The sequence below is a fragment of the Zeugodacus cucurbitae genome, chromosome 4 (assembly GCF_028554725.1).
Source record: "Zeugodacus cucurbitae isolate PBARC_wt_2022May chromosome 4, idZeuCucr1.2, whole genome shotgun sequence".
Taxonomy (NCBI): Eukaryota; Metazoa; Arthropoda; class Insecta; order Diptera; family Tephritidae; genus Zeugodacus; species Zeugodacus cucurbitae.
The window spans coordinates 44,093,126-44,110,932 of record NC_071669.1 but is presented as its reverse complement, the minus strand read 5'-3'; the positions used below and the strand labels follow the sequence as shown (position 1 = coordinate 44,110,932).

The window sequence follows — 17,807 nt, the reverse complement described above, 5'->3', positions numbered from 1 at the left end:
TACCACTAAAAACCAAAATGAAAAAGAAGCAAACATCACTGTACTGTACTGTTGATACTTACGTGGTATGATTCCCTGTTCGACGAGCTGTGAATGTGGTCGTCTCACCATTAATTTCACTTTAAGCGCTGCATCGACCAACCAAATCGTAACCACATATCACAGGATTTGCGTTGTAAGCCAAGTCACAAGTGACCGGTCAGCGAGCATGAACATTTTCATGTCATTTGTTGCATTTGATGTAAGCGAAAGCGACGAAAAGCAGCACATTAATATAAGAGAAGAAAGAAAGAAAATATAGTAATGTATGAGTTAACATAAGCTGTTTTACACAAGAGACTTGTGAAATAAATAGTTGTTGCGCTAAAAAACAGTATTTGTAGACACCAGAAATACAATGTGCGTGTAAACTAGTTTAGTTGTGCCACTACATTTAAGAGCCACTGTCAACTGTAACAACACCACTGTGGTGAAACGGAAGCTTCAGTTTCTTAAATTGCAGTAAATACAATAATAACAATAAACATTTTTCGTGCATCAACGGTTCTGTGTGGAAGTTTATAAATAAAGAGGACTTGGAGGAGCTGGATTTTGCACAAATTAAATTACAAAACTGAAAACATTGAATTCGGAATTTTGACATCCGCCCAAACGACTTCCTGCCAACAACACAATAACAATAAACGAATACCAACGCCCTTACGATTACACTAACATAAATAGAATTTTGCAAACAGTTGGAGCGTAAGTAATCGGAGAACGCCAGCTGCGTAGGGTGACAAAAACCAAAAGTCAAATCAACAACAAAGAAAAAATACGAAATAAAAAACAAAAAACAAAAAACACACAAAGAGATTTAAGCAAAACAAAAGCAATAGAACTGAGAACAAAAGCAATAAAAATATTTGTTTATGTGTTGGTGCATAAAAACAGAAGACAGAATGTGGTATTTGTGCGGAGTAAAATAAAATACAACCCCGTCGGTAAATAAAAGCAAATATAATCAAAAGGAGAACCATCGACAGCTATTTATTTGAGGTTACGATTATTTCAATCAACGTTTGCGATAATAATTTTTAACAAAATAATAAATAAAAGTTATTATTTAAACACTGGGATCACCGAGATCACATTAGTTAGTATACGGGTCCCATGTGAGACCGGTAAAGTATCTCTCGAAAAATAAATAAATTATCGACAAAGAAACCTATAACAATATTATTAAAGTGGCTTTCGAGCTTAGCAAATCCGCCAAGACGCTCGAAAGTATGTCATCAAAGATGTTGCAACCTAAGTCCAATGACATCTGATGAAGTAAGGTACTAACATCGAAAGAATTTTGACAATTTACGATTCTCTGGAGTCATCTTAAGTCTTACATAGCGGCAGAATCATCTTCAATTAAATAAAGCCTTCAAAACTAAGTTATGAGAGATTTAGGTTCTAGTTCTAGGCCTATATTAAAGTAGCTCAGATATTAAATCAAGTATATATACCACAACAAGTAATAATAAAATATACCGATAACATTAACAGTAAGATTTTGATGAGATCTCAAGATTAATCCAAGCGATTAGGTCAGAATATCTAATAACTAAGAATTTAGCTAAGACTCTATCACGTTTGCAGAATCAGGAGTGCTCATTAATGATAATTCCATAACTCTCTGTTCTCAGAAATTTCTTAGAGGGCAATAAGTGAAAGTAAATGAAATTGAAGCCATAGCAAACACTCAAGTAAGGTTAGAGGTTAACATCATAAGGTCTTAGCTAAGACAAAAATAATTTGTCACAACTATGAAACCGCGATGACAGGATAACCAACACTAAATAATGCGCAGAAAAACATAATTAATGGTGGAAAAAATATTAACAAGGGCAACGTGCTCTACGCAGACGAAACGCGAAAAACGAAAGAGAAAATTGCTGCCAAGCGATTACCAGCGAATAATAAACAATTTTGAAAACAAAAACATGAAACATAATAGGAGTGAGTGTGATTGTTGGAGTGAAGGGAGCACAAAAATTAAACTCAAAATTAAGGAATTAAAACGCAGTAAAACCAACGCAAACACATTTAAACAAGAAAGCCGAGAGAGTGGGAGTGACGAGCGGTAGAAGCAAATAGACAAAAGTTGCGACCAATTTGAAGGCGGCGTTGATTTGCGCCACACAGTCAGTGTCAAGTTTTAATTTATTTATTTAGACTGCGGCAAAGTAGATTCGGTAGCAAAGGACAAGCTCACAACGACGCTGTTAGTTATATGAGACAGAGGACAAGTCGTGGCCTTAATAAACAGGCTGAATGTATGTGAAAAGACGAGCAACAGCCTAGAAGTTCTTATTTTTAAGACGTACTAAAACAGACAAAGTGTAAATAAAACGCGACGCGACCGCCGTCGTCATGAGAAGGCGCAGAAGCATGAAATGAAATTAACACATATTTTTTCAAGGCGCTTGATGAGTTTATGAAATTGAAATTAATGCGCTTGGCAGCAAGTGTGAGGGGATTCGGAAAACACTAGCTGATTTAAATTAAGCTACACAAAGACCGTTGAGTTATTTAAGATAGTAAAGATGTTTTAAATTATAACAGCATTGATAATTTGGTTTATGTAGTGTACAATTTTATTCATCACTTAATTAACTCTTAAGCTCAAAAGTCATTCTGTTGGCAATTTTGAAATGTGAAAGCCCTAATACATTGGTAATTGATAGACTTTCAAAATTGTGTAGGAAAAATCAAAAAAGAATTCTTCAGATGTCTACATATTCAATATTTCATTCAATTTGTACATCTGCGCTTGTAATTCTCAACCACTATGTTAATTAGTATAGGGAAGCCTATTAGGGAGCTAGATAATTAGAATAGTGTGCCCAGAAGCCTAACATAACCAACACTACGAACCAATTCAGATGCACTTTATAAATATTATCGGTTATTGTATAATTGTAGTATTAATACGTGCAATAATTAATCTACAATAGTAAAGTTCATATACGAACATTATTTTTTACTTTTCAAATTCTACACTAGCAACTACAAAAAATTAAAGAATGCTTCTTTTTTAATTTTGCTCTATTAATGTTACATGCCTTCAAGTATGGTGATTGTGTGGGGTTTACAGACACATGTGGCACTCACGTTTTTTGTCTTCGTTAACAATAAGACACTTTTTGACAACCGAAATGAACAAAGTAGTCAGAAGTATTTACTTTTTGGAAATAAAAGCATAAAATCAAGTACTTAAGTGGAAAACTTAACCAAATGAGGGCTTGCGGCGTAAAAAGAAGAGGCGTGTCAGTCAGTAATAATAAAAAACCAACAATAAGCCATTGAAAAGAAGGGAAGCAACAAAATAACACAAAACCAATAAAGGCAAGTAAAATACTCTACCATATGTTAGAGACTATGTTGGGAAGAACTTATGGCTGACAACAGACTAAATAAAAGACAGAAATATGGAGATGCAAGAAATACAGACACCCATTTCATGTTTTAAAACTTTGCACTTTACATACTTGAATTCTAAATAGAGTATATATGACTACTGAATATGGGAACCTCATTTAAACAGGAGCGTCTCTTTCCAAGCATTCACAAAGTTAACTTATGATATTAGGAGACCGATTTTAATTACTATTTTTTTTGGATATTTGGGCCAGTCCGGGTAGTAAAATAGATTTGCTGTAACGAAATAATTTTAAGTCCGTGGAAAAGGTAGTATAGAAAGTATTATCATTGTGTACAATTGTTTTTGGATTATGTTCAAACGTTGCCACATTTTATTTTAAAACACATAAACAGTGCAAATAGTAGAGTTTTAGAGTAAATATAATTTTGAAACAAAAAATGATAAATATATTTTTAAGAAAATATCAAAATTTTAATTCAAATTTCTAAGAAAACTGGTTTCATAAAACAAAAATTAATATACATGTTTATCTTAAAATTCGTAGCGCCCAGATTAGAATGTAAGAATTTTTAAACGAATAAAATTGTTGAAAAAAATGAAAAATAAAAATTAAATTTTTTGTTTGTGTAAAATCATGTAAAATTTTGATTCTGATACAAATTTAGGGAATTCGAGAAATCACGTGCTTTTTATAAGCTTATGTGTATATTTTTATGGAAAAGCATTTAGAAGCCATAAATATGAGATTCTTTAGAAAAACGACAACTAAATCTCCATAGTGCTTTTAGGGAATTTAAGTTTGCTTCCATGAAAAAATATAAAAATAGTACATGGACATATATGGCCATCAATTTCAAGCCACACTTTAGTAGCAAAAAAAAATCGTTAAAACTTTTTCATAGAGCTTCAAATTGTTATTCTGTCTTTTGTATGTGCTTATAATATCACTTTGCAAGCACAAACATATAATAAAAAACATTATCCGCCACTGAAAATTTTGTTCCAAACAAATATAATCGCATGCCTTCATAATACCAATATGTAAATACAAATTAACATATTCTTCCCTTCACTATAATGCATATCATTAAACTGACAGTATCATTTTAATAAAAATCAGCAAATTTGAGCTTGAACATGTTTACAATGGAGTAAGGAGCAATATAACCATATGGGCGTACGTGTCGTATGAGCAACTTTATCAACATTAAATTCCTGTGAACGCCATTGAAGGCAAGCAAGCTAATTTACACAACTAAATCGATTAAACTAATCCCCGCATCACATTAAATATATGCAAAATGCTGCCTAACCAAATGACGGAGCGCAAATGACAACAAATATTTGCTTATCAGCAACAACAAAAAGGAGAATTTTTATGAGATTTTCATGCGAAATTGCTACCAAATTACGTTCGAAAAACATTAAAAATATTAATATTAACTTAATATTGGTTTTTAATGAAAATTAATAATGACAGCAACTTCAAATGTTGCCGCGCATGTCTTCACAGGTTTTTCAACTCCCAAAAACAACAACAATAATATTAAAGCAAACTATATCCACAGCATTTTCGAAAATTTCCATCATTATTTCAATGCGCGCCAAAAATGCCTACAAGCGTCCATGAATGGATTTTAATTAAATACTCTTACGCACACACACACACCCCCGCGGAGGCGGTCACACATACAGCACGCGCCGTCACTAGCAGCGCCTAGCTCACAACATTTTGATGGGTGCCTGTCAGAAATGACGATGATGACAACCAGCTGTTGAGCTGAGGTAAGCTGCGCTGCCCGCCGAACGGCCGTTCGTTTGAACATGGCGCGCAGACACTTAATTACTCAGCACGAAGTCAAAAGCGGAAGCTGCCACTGAGCACAAAGGTTGCTAATATCTCGCCGTACAACAACAGCAAGAACAACAAAAAAAAACGAAATGCCAAAATGGAAAAATTGGGAACACAAACTCATTACGTCGTATTTAGGCCAACAGCTACTAGACAAAGTGGATGTAGAACAACAACAACAACAACAACAAAAACAGCAAGAACTTAAATGGTAGCAAATATGTTTATTTATTTATTTAATGTAGGACACAAGTGGATGGCTAAGTGCAAAATTTGTGCGAAAAAAGTGAATATATTTTGTTTCAAATATACAGTTATGCCATGTTTGTTTACCGTTAAAGTATTTACCCACAAATCTTTTTGGTTTGAGGGAATTGTAATGAGTAGATAGGGTTAGGAGTGGTGAGGTTTATTGATTGAAAATCATGTTTCAAGCAGAAAGTTTGGTTTTAAAATATTTGAGAATATGGTTGCCACCCGTTTAAATTTTTATTTTAATAATACTAATAAAGTAAACTAATTTCTGTTGAATTTTTTTCAAATAGTAAATAATTTAAAGAAAATTTTTTATAGTTGCCACCTATTTGAAAATTTTTAGCTAAAACAACAAGAAATAATTATGTAAATTATGTTATGAAATATATAAACATCAAGTGTTAAAATAACTTACAATTGAAAATATTGATTATTTTTGAGTGAGGTTGCCACCTATTTAAATTTTTATATCACTAATATTTATGAAGTAACCCAACTGTTAAAAGATGGACTTGTCTGCGGACACACAATGTTCAAAATATGTATAAAAGATTGAATAAAATTTTTAAGGCAATTTCAATATGGATGGCAAAAAGAAAACAGCGAAAAAATATTTTGGTGATGATAATAATTCATTTTTGCTGAAAATCTGTTTGACTAGGGTTGCCACCTGTTTAAATATTTGAATACAACTATTATTATAAACGAATTATTTGAAAACGTTTGCTAAAACTTAAGAAGAATCAATTGAAAATATTTTAATAAAGCGTTGCCACATTTTTAATTTTTTTAACAAAATTTAAATTATAAAATATTTTAAAAACATACACATTTTATACTTGTACAGAATGAAGCAAGTATGAACTGAACATCATTAATTCTAATGTGTAAAATCTGACGTAGAATTAATAAAAATAACGGTATTAGAGACTATTGTGTTCTTCAAACTATTATGCGGGATACAAAATTTATATTGTAATTCGAAATATATACTCTATAGATAAGTGTTCTTGCGTCCAACTACACCTTCTTTCGCTTCCTTTATTTATAATTGTATTGATTACAGTGGCAACATATGAAAGTTTACAATAAAATCAAGACAAACACACACACACACACTGTCAGTTAAATGCTCGCGCTTGCAAGGTGGCCAATGTTAGCGCCATTTGCCAAAAACGTAATCGATTACGTGATTTACATGGCAGCCAAACAACAATAACAAATAAAAATGCAAAAAAAAAATCACAAAAATCCCAACAACAACAACAACAACAACAACAACAACAACAAAGTGAGCGCATGTTTGTGTTTATATAATATATTTTTAAATGAAAATTTGCAAATACATACATGCATACATATGCATATCGAGTGTGTGTGTATGTATTGGAAAAGTCGTAAAATTAACGGCATATAAAAGTATTGCCAGTGTCTGTGTGTTTGTGTGATAAACGGAAATTGATCAATGAAATTTCGTGTTTAGTGTCCCTAGTGAATTGAAAATTTCGAAAATTTATACACAAAATAATAAATTTTAAAATGAATAAACATTCGAGAGCAAGGAAAATTAAATTTTACGTTTGGAAAATTCATTAACTAGATATTTATATTTAATGTGCTTGCTGCTACGTATTACAGTGGCATGGCAGTCATACCAATGGACTACTAGGTGTATATTAGGGTGGCACTTTTTTTAATAATTTATTATTTCTTTATTATGAATATTATTACTTCTACTTAATTTTTTACAACCTATATTGGAGAATATTAAAATTAAGCTTATATTAAACTATTCCTTTTATCGACAAAAAAATTAAAAATGCTTATATCTCAAAATCATTTTTAAGTAGAGTTGCCACCTGTTTAAAAACGTATTTTATTAAAATTAAATTTTTTGGACAAATGAGTTAGGGAAATGATGTTGTCAAGCCTTAGGAGAATTGCAGTTGAAAATTTTTTTTTGAAGGGTTGCCACAATTTAATAATTCTCTGTGGTTCAAACTAACTTACGAGTAACTTAGATTACTGTTTAACATTATAATCATATATTGAGAATTGAAAAGGTAAAATTTATATTAGAACCCCTCTAACACATAATCTCAAACTTTCACACATAGTTATTAATCATTATTGCATTCTTCAATCCGCTGATCATAAAAACAAATATGCTGCCAATAGCTTAGAATTTCCCGTGAGAATTCTCATAAATATAGTTTATATGTTTATACAGGGTGTTCAAAAAATAATTTTTTGTTTATGTATTTATGTGTATGTTTCTATGAAACTGATATTTCCTTGAATATGGACATTGATTCAATGAGAATTGACTTAACTGATAATTGGATAGGCACTAGTATGAATCTGAGTCAACATAAAAAGCATATCTTTATTTCCAATTCTGCATATGATCGATTTGCCATCAATATTTGCAGAGTTTAAAAAATAGTTTTTTTTTATAGTTTTATGGACTTTTTTCATCAAATTAATAACCCAACATTCAATTTAATCCCACTTTCTTTTTGCTTTCAATTGCACCAAAATTTTTCTTTTCATTATCCCTAACAACTGCAGTCATTAACTGTAATGTGCGATAAATTTAGTTTCATGAAGAAAAACAATAAAACACTAATTGCTACAATTTCACCAATTCTGTGTGCAATTCGACAAGTCATAACTGCCAGTTGTTCCGAAAACGAAACTGATATATAGACACTTACGGACGTGCTTAAGTGCTTATGTCCAGTGGTTGAGTGGGTGAGTTACAGCAGAATTCTTAGCACAAAAGTTCGGGCAAATTAAAAGTTTTCATTTTCATTTGCGCTAATACCTCTTCACTAAACATTCGTATGACCGCAAATGCACACAAACCCAAATTATTTTTTTAATGCACATGTACATATATTATATATTTTATGCACGAGTCGCGTATTCATTTTTGAAACTAATAAATTATAAAGTGCGGCACCGTTACAAACGAAATTTACCATAAAATGGAAATTTGCTTAAATGGCAGCGTTGCATTGCAAAATAATTTCGAACAAATATAGTTTTAAATTTTTGGTTAGGAATTTCAATTAAACGTACAATGACTGCAGGAAAGAAAACAAAATAATAAGAAATATTTTTGAAATTTATAATCACGTCTTATGGCCAATACAAAAATTTTATTACCGTAAAATTAGGTAAAGTCAGACAAAATTGAGTTAAGTCAAATTAAGTTAAGTTAAATTAAGTTAAGTCATGTTACGTTAAGTTACAAGGCTTGTCAATGATAAAATAAATATATAATCCTAAGTAAAGTCATATAAAATCGACTTAAGTTTTACAGAGTTATGGTAAGGCAAATTAAATTAAGTTAAGTTTATGTTAAGTTCTAAAGTTAAGTCTATACAACAAATAAATAAACTTATAATCACCTGCGATAGTAAGTACGTTGAAATAATAACTTGTATTTATATATTATGTGAAGAATATTTTTGGTCTGTCGAATTTAGTCTAAATAAGCCAAGCCAAGCCAAACCAAGTCAAGTCAAGTCAAGTCAAACAAAGTCAAGTCAGCTCAAGTCAAGTCAAGGCAAGTCAAGTCAAGTCAAGTCGAGGCAAGTGAAGTCAATATAAATTAAGCTAAGTTGAACCATGTCTATGCGACATCGGTTTCAGACTACTCAAAATCCTGCTGCTTATTTTTCCTGAGAAATCAGTCCAACAAATTTGTATAATAATCAACGCTGAGTAAAAAAGATCTGAAGATGAAAAATGTTGGCTTGTTATAAAGTCAAGTAAAGTTAACCAAATTAAATAAACATAATTAAAATAATATTTTAGAAACTTTAAAAAATACAAGGATGTGTAACAAAGATAAAAGCTATGTAAAGTAAATATGTAGGTTGCCCAAACTCAAGTCAATTGACTTGCACTATGTCAACGTAAAGTATACCAAACTTTTATCACGGACATTTGCCTTGAAGCTACACTTCTCTAAGATATATCGCACAGCTATGTGATGATTTTGCAGCAGATGGTGGCTCATCGCCTACTCAATCACTCTATGGCCCTCTAAACCGCCCACGAGGCGTCAGCACAAATGGCTGGACGTGACTTACATATTTATTTTCAACGAAAAATGATAAATAGCAACTGTATGTGTGTACATATGTAACGGTATACAGACATATAAAAATAATTTAATCATATGCACCGATTTCAGTTGGCAAATTGCATGCAATGACGAACGCCAGCAAACCATATTTTATTAAAACGATGAATTGCAGAAAATCTGAGTGCTTGCTTGCCCTGACGATGAGTCGAGTTGGTGTTTGAAATACATATATACACTTTACAACTGAATTACAGTATTTAGTAGGGCACTAAATGGGCTGTCCCCTCTTGATACTGATGTCTAATGACACAGTTGTTTTATATTTGAATTCTCAGTATATCCTTATTTTGAACGACTAGCCATCTAATGGGGTTGCTACAGGCTGTTCAATGAGAGTATATACGAGTACATACAAACATCTGATATTCAGTCCAATTTGAAAAGCAAACTCATGTCTGAAATATGCATGAGCAATGAAATTGAATTCATTTAAAGAAAAGCTCGAAATTAAAAGTCTCTTTTGGAATTCTGCATAACTAAAATCACTAACTAATTCATGTCTCAACTCATGTTGGGGTTCTAACATTTATTGAATGGGAGATAATTAGATTAATTCAACTTACAATTCTTTACAGTTACAATGCTTTAAGAAGCCTTAGGCTAAATTTATCCGAAATACCACTCTTGAAGTAACACGACAGTTGAGTCTACGTATCCGGAACAGGTACAACTGAGAGCATAATAATATAGCGAAAATCGTTGCCTACATTTTGGCGCATTAACATTTTATTACCAAAACGCAAAAAATTTTAATATATCAAATATGAAAATTAAGCTAAAAAATGTTTTTGAATGGTGCCACTATTAAATCAGAACGCTAGAAGTACCACTTTAATTAACAGAGGACATTTGATGCATTTTATTGAATTGAAGCAAACCAAAATAGTTTCAAAACCTACGAATACAATCCCCTTCTTTCCTTTAACAATATTGTGTCAACTAATTTTTGTTAGATTCACTCTCAAGCCTTTGATTTTGCCCGCTCATCAAATTTTGTGTTTACAAAGGGCGAAAAAAAGATTAAAAACTGTCAAGAACATAAAAGAAACTTAATAGACTGCAAACATATCAAACTTTTTGTGTTGCTCTGTACCCTTTGATTTGAGTTGTCAACAATTTTGCATTGATTGCAAACTTTGCGCAAACGACACGACACGGATTTGAATGTATGAGAATTGTAATGAATGAAAATTTTTCTTTGTAGACATCTCTATCACTGGGACTAGACTTATCACCAATTTATTATATTTACCATTTAAAAAAAAAACTCGAAAAGTCACGAGTGGTTTTGTGAAAAAAACTAATTAAAAGACTTATTTATAAAATGAAAAATGTATAAAATATAGAGACTAGCCATTTCCTATTGGGTATGTACAAATATATATTCCTATGAAAAAATATCGATTCTGCGTGTTAAAACTGCTCAATATTGCTAAAGTAGCAAGTAACATTGAAAATTTTCAAAATAAAAGTTCCAAACGAGAAACTGAGCTCTCTCTCTTCGATGCTCAAACTTATTTACGAGCAAATGGTGAATCTTCGAGAAAGAAAAACAAAAGTGCTAAATGTTTGAGAATTACAAGCACTCGCAGAAACTAATAGGGGAGCCAAGCAGCTGGAGAAAGAAAGAAAAATAAAAATATTTAAACTTATTACCAAAATCGCGCAGGAATAACAAGGAACTTAAGAGAGAAGATACGGAAGTAGGGTATAAAACAAAATTTGAAATACAATATAACGTAATGCGAAAAATCGCATTTTGCTGTCATATTTTTCATGAATTTGCTTGTGCCTTTTTGTTTAACTTTAATACAAAATTGAACACTCACATTCTTTATTTTTATCCATCGCCGGCTGCAGCGGACTGGAATCGACAATCGCCTTCGGCGGCGATTGCCGCGCATCATAGCCATCGGAATTTGCACCGTCATCACTGCTAATACCACCGCTGCTGAGGAATGATGCCGCCGCCGCATTCAAGCGCTGTTCACCTGTAACGAGACGAACGGAAGCGAAGATGAAGAAGAATATAAAAAAAAAAAAACAGAACAACAAAAAAACCGACGAGCAAATAAAATGTATTTTTCGATTATGCGTCAATGCCAACAGCGGCTTTACGCACAATCACTGGCGACGACTGGCTTTCGGGCGACTCACCTTCTGACATGTCGTCGTATGCTTCCTGCAACAGTATGACGTCTTGAAAGGTGTGCTCGAAGCCCACTTTGCCACTCAGTTGCGTAGCTGTCAGGAGCGCGTTACACGACGTATTCGAGATAAGCTCGACGGTGGTTGCTGTCGAACCGGGCGATGAGAATGTTGCCAGTAGTGATGCCGAGCCGCCGGAACAGCTGCTCAGCGAGTGCAGCGATGCGGATTTGGTGATTGCCTTCGACACGGAGGTGTTCACGTTTGCTGTCGCTAGCGCTGCGACGGCTTCCGATAATGTTGATGTGGACTTTTCGCGCGCCTTCACCACCGACTTGACAGCCGATTTTACAGCCGCTTTTGACACGGCGCACTTCTTCCCCGTCTCAGCTGTGGCCGCGGTGGCGTTGACGGATTTGTGTTGTACACCGTTAACGGTGTTGGCGGATTTCGTGGATGTTGTCTTTGACGCGACGTTGTTGGCGGCCTTCGCGCACGTAGACGATTTTGTGCTGGCTACTGCTGAGCTGGTGGAGGAAGTGGAGGATTTCGACGAATTTGAAGATGACGAAGAAGAAGAGGAACTGCTGCTACTACTGCTACTGCTATTGCTGCTGCTGTTACTCTTGTGACTCGCTGTGGATTTCTTCGATGAGGCGACCGAACAGTTCGATGCTATCGACGACGCAGGCGAGGCGGACGATGAGGAGGAGGATAAAATTGCTGAGTAACCGCTGCTACAGCTGAACTGTGGCGATGTAATGCTTTTGTTTTCGTTGCTTTGTCGCTTCAAGCTGTGGCCGTTGCTATGGTGCAGCAGATGATGGTGTTGCTGTTGTTGTTGGTGATGGTGATGGTGATGGTCGTGGTGATGCAGATATGGCAGTTGTTGATGCAAATGGTTTGTTGTGTCAACGGTAATGGGTGTCGTACAATGACTGGCGCTCTTTGCGATATTTATAATTGTGGCGGCTGTGCTGTTGTTGTTGTCGTAGCTGTTAATTGTTGTGCTGTTGCATTTGCTTGTTTCGACAACTGTTGCAGTTGGAAGTTTTGCGCTTGCGTCGGATGCTTCTGTGCTTGAAGCGTCCGGTGTTTTTAAGACAGCGGCTGCTGCTGCTGTTGTTGTAGTGGTTGTTGTTGTTGTATTGTTGCCGTCACTGCCGGCGGACGCTTGAAACCAAGTTGGGAAACTACGTTTGAGCGTATCAATTAGATCCTGATCGAGCGTTAAACGCCACGATACAGGGCCGCCGTCCACGCCGTGCTGCGTAGACTCTGCAGGAAAAAAGGGAAAATGGAAGAAATGTAGATTACAAGTTGTTACAAAATTATATTAGTTTGAATTAGAAAAAATATAGCCAAAACGAGTTTTGGAAGAACGCAAATATGGAGTCGATCGAGCCTATGATACTCTAGACATTTGAGTAACTTGTAACCAAAACCATAAACCTCTAAACCGTTAGACCACAATATTTGTCGGTTATCAGTTTTGAAGAGAGAAATGCACACATACATATTTGTGCCACACTTTGTGATTCGCCAATATACCGATTGACGAGATTCTGAAATTGCTTGCTATCTCTGCGTGCATTTTCCGAATAATTGAAATAAGTGCCTGAGGCCTTTTAGAGAAATGTAAAACTACCGGCAATTATGTAACAAAGCTACAAACTTTATATATACAAAAACAGAAATGTTGAAAATTTATATTTGGATAAACAATTTCACAAAGGCCAAACGTTTTTGTGCGTGAAAATCACGTCCGAAAATAAAAAAAAAATCGATAAACAAATAAATAATAAAACGGGCAAGTATTTCATTCAGCAGCTGTATAAATCCAAGCACACACACGTGGATACATATATATCTATACATACAGACATATGTATGCACATTATTTATAGTGCCAATCATACTTTTAGTGGCAGCAAAGCATTTTTTAATTGGAATAGTTGAAATATTTATAGTTTCTCACAGTTCGGATGAGTCAGAAATGGAATTAAAAAAGCAACAACAATAGTGCATAGATACAAATATGTTGAAATATGACGAGCGTGTAATAAATTATTAAAATCATTTTTATAAATATCTCGCTGTGTTGGAGAAAGATTTGTATGCGAATATTGTTAAATAAAGCTTACGCGTGATTTAAAAGGTTTTGCAGGCAAATAAATACACCTGAAAGCGTTTTGTTAAATTTTTTCAATAAAGAGAATATAAAAAATATGAAAAATCTAAAATTGATTTATTTACAAGAATTGAAAAATAAATAATCTCAATAAAAATACATTAACCCTTTATAGCATCATGTGACAGATATGTTACAAACCCTTTTAGAGGGCACAAAACATAGGAAAATTAATTTTTCCCTTTTAAGTATGATATACCAGCACTGTCAAACTCCGTATTTTTCAATTTGAAAATTCTCTGGTTTATTATGTATTGGCATCATTTATAAAACGGTACTTTCTTTTTCGCTATGGTAAAGTTAGTGAATGCACGTGCTTGCAATTACCGAAAAGATAAAAATAAGAAAATTTTCAGTGTTTTAATAAAATATTTAGTGGAAAAGTTCAGGTACGTTCACTATTATGTTTAATTCCTATAAGATAATTCAAAAAATGTTCACTAATACAATATATAGTGAAGTTTAGGTTTGTACCATTTCTGTAACATTGAGTAATAAGGTAATAAGCAAGCGATGGCACGTTCGTCTATTTTATCTATTTTTAGACCTTGCAGTGTCTAATGCTTGGCTCTTATACAAAAGAGCTCATAAAGAAAAAAAATTAGAGGGCAATCAGTTGTCATCTGCTGATTTTCGTTTAGAAGTTGCCACGGTGTTGTGCAAATTGGGTACAAAGTCCCCTATGAAACGAAGTTCAATTCCTCTTCGTTTCCAGATACAATCTAAAAAGCATAAGGGCCCAGCCCAACATGTTCCTACTATGGCAGTTTAGCAAGATCAAGTTGGACACTGGCCGGTATGGGCAGAAAAACGAATTCGTTGCAAGCGTCCAGGATGTGTTGGAGTATCACAAACGGTATGTGAAAAATGTGTTGTGACTTTATGCTACAACAAGCAAAACAACTGCTTCAAAGAATTTCACACTTCTTAAAAACATGTAAATATTCACGAAATACAAATATTATTATTGAGCTTAGAGACGTTGTTACATAACGTGACATATCTGTCACATACCCTTTTTTGTTGTTTTTCACCCAAAAAAAAAAATTTTGTTTAAACTATAAAACACGTATTTCATTTCTATCCGAAATCTATTAGAAACGATACAGTTTTTCCGTTTTTACTTAGTTGAGTTATAAAGGGTTAAATCGTAACTGATTACTTTGCAAAAGCAAACCCTTAATCATGAGTTTAATAGCGTAATTAGCAAATTTAGATGTAGAAATTGTGCGCATATTAAATATCTGCAACTGACCGCCTAATAAAAGGTGGATTTATCAAAGTTTTTTATGCTGAAGAAATAAGTTATCAGAAACCTTGGCATATTTCTGTGGGCATTTAGCATTAGAGAACTGAGTATCATCTTTATCTTTAATCTCTTGTCAACAATATTTTAAAATTTAATAAATTATTAATTAAAAATTAATTGTAGAATTAATTAATTAAATTTCAATTTAAATTAAACGTGCAATTCAATTTATTTATCATAAGTATACTTCAGACACCCCTTAATTAAGTAAATTAGCGAATTGCAATCGATTAACTGCATATACTTTTACGTGTCAATTTCATTTAATGATGATAAATTACTTAATATGTATATGTACGTAAACTGACATTAATTAAGTAATTTTAAATTATAAAAGAACTGTTTTACTAATTCGTATAAATAATTTAAGTATTAATTAGAATTTCAGTTAAATGTAAATTTGATTTTACTTATGATAAAGATATTTCTACAACTCTTATTTAAGTCAATTAGTTAATTGTAATCGTTTAATGAGAACCAAATCCCCTATTATAAGTCTTCTATCATTAATTTTAATTTATCATACATATTATTTTAATTAATATAAATGAAATTCAATTCAATTAATGTTTCATGTCAAAAAATTCAATTTTATAAATTCTATAAATAAAGTTATAGTTAATAAAGTTATTAATTAAGAAAATAATTTAAATAATAATATTACTTATGACACAATATAATTTATTAATTTTTATTATGAAGAAAAATTAATATAACATTATAACATTAGTATAGTAATTAAAAGAGGTAAGTTAAAGGTAAACAACTTATTTAAAAAATATACGAAATAAATTTTTTCATTGCTTTTGAATTGAATGAACACTTATATAATATAATTTCATTAAAATCATTAATAAGACTAATTGAATGTAACTAAATTTATTAAAATCATGAAAAAATCTAATTGAATGCAATTAATTATCTACTTGACTTTTTTGTCATCAACAAAGTATCGAAAATCAATTTACGTATTGAAGATAGCTCAGATTTAAGCTCTGATCATTCACCAGTGTTACTAACTTTATGTGAAAAACCAGTAATTTCGAGTGGCACGTGTTCTTTATCTAATAAACATACTGATTGGTATAAATTTAAGACTATACTGAATAAAGTCGATTTTAAGTTAAAGCGCATATCGACAGATGCCGACTTAGATTGTGAAGTTGAATCTTTCACAAAAGTAATTCAAAATGCTGCGTGGAACAGTACACCGAATATTCGCGTGAATCTAAGTGGAAACAAATTCCCAAAATACATCTTAGATGGTATCCATAAAAAACGCAAACTTCGACGAAAATGGCAGCAAACTAGGTCGGCTGCTCTCAAAACAGAGTTTGATAGATGTACAACGGAATTAAGAACAAAAATTAGACAATTTAAAAACTACTCCTTCAAAACGTATTTGTCCAAACTCACTGTTGATAAGACTACCGATTATTCGCCCTGAAAAGCTGCAAGGAATATTAATAAACAAATAAAACATGTCGCACCAATAAAATTAAACGAAACTGAATGGGCCAAAACGAATGCACAAAAAGCTGCAGTATTTGCAAATCATTTGAGAAACACATTTACACCTAACGATGGAGATAAGCTAAACTCTGAAAATAGTTGGTTTTATCCACTCGTCAACATTTATCTAGTTAATTGTAAAGAAATTAAAAGTCTTATCAGGAACGCAAGGCTCAAAAACGCTCTTGGGTTTGATTTAATAACCGGAGAGATATTACGCAATCTACCAAAGAATTGTATAAAAAAATTGTAAACATTGTAAACAGCGCATTATACTTAAGATACGTTCCATCGCTTTGGAAAGTATCAGAAGTTATTATGATACCTAAGCCGGGTAAACCACTACATGATGTCACATCTTACAGGCCAATATCGCTGCTGCCAGCTCTATCGAAAGTCTTCGAGAACGTTCTCATAAAGAGGCTGAAATCAACAATAGATCGAAAACACCTTATACCAGTACATCAGTTCGGCTTTCGTGATCATCATTCAACAATTGACCAGGTACACCGAATCGTTAATTTCGTTGAAAATGCTATGGATAAAAAGAATGTTTGTTCTGCGGCCTTCTTAGACGTGTCTCAGGCTTTTGATAGAGTTTGGCATTCGGGTCTACTGCTGAAACTGAAATGCATGTTACTCAAACAATATTGCGAAATAATTGCTTCCTACCTAAAAGACAGATACTTTCGCATAAAGCAAGAGGATGCATACTCAAACTTGCAACCGATAGCAGCGGGTGTTCCACACGGAAGCGTGTTGGGGCCAATACTTTACTTGCTTTTTACAAGTGATATCCCCACTGACTCAAGTTACGTGACAGCGACATTTGCGGATGACACAGCCTTGTTAGCAGCAGGAGAGTCAACCTCATTTTCTACCCTTCGAGTGCAAACAGCAGTCTAATGCAATTACTAAATGGTCTTCCAAGTGGCGCATTAAATTAAACGATTCCAAATCAATGCA

General features: G+C 33.1%; 1 protein-coding gene across 2 annotated transcripts in view; it reads right to left on the bottom strand.

Moving 5' to 3' along the window:
* Positions 1–17,807, bottom strand: part of LOC105221120 (serine-rich adhesin for platelets) — a 150,798-nt gene that overhangs the window by 11,093 nt on the left and 121,898 nt on the right. The window contains exons 2-4 of one of the 2 annotated variants that reach the window (XM_011197844.3): positions 11,839–13,107; positions 11,511–11,672; positions 63–128 (exon numbers count right to left, since the gene is read on the bottom strand). In XM_011197844.3, coding sequence (XP_011196146.1) covers positions 63–128; positions 11,511–11,672; positions 11,839–13,107 — 1,497 coding nt within the window. The remainder of the gene's footprint in view (positions 1–62; positions 129–11,510; positions 11,673–11,838; positions 13,108–17,807) is intronic. The other variant, XM_011197845.3, reaches the window with a different exon arrangement.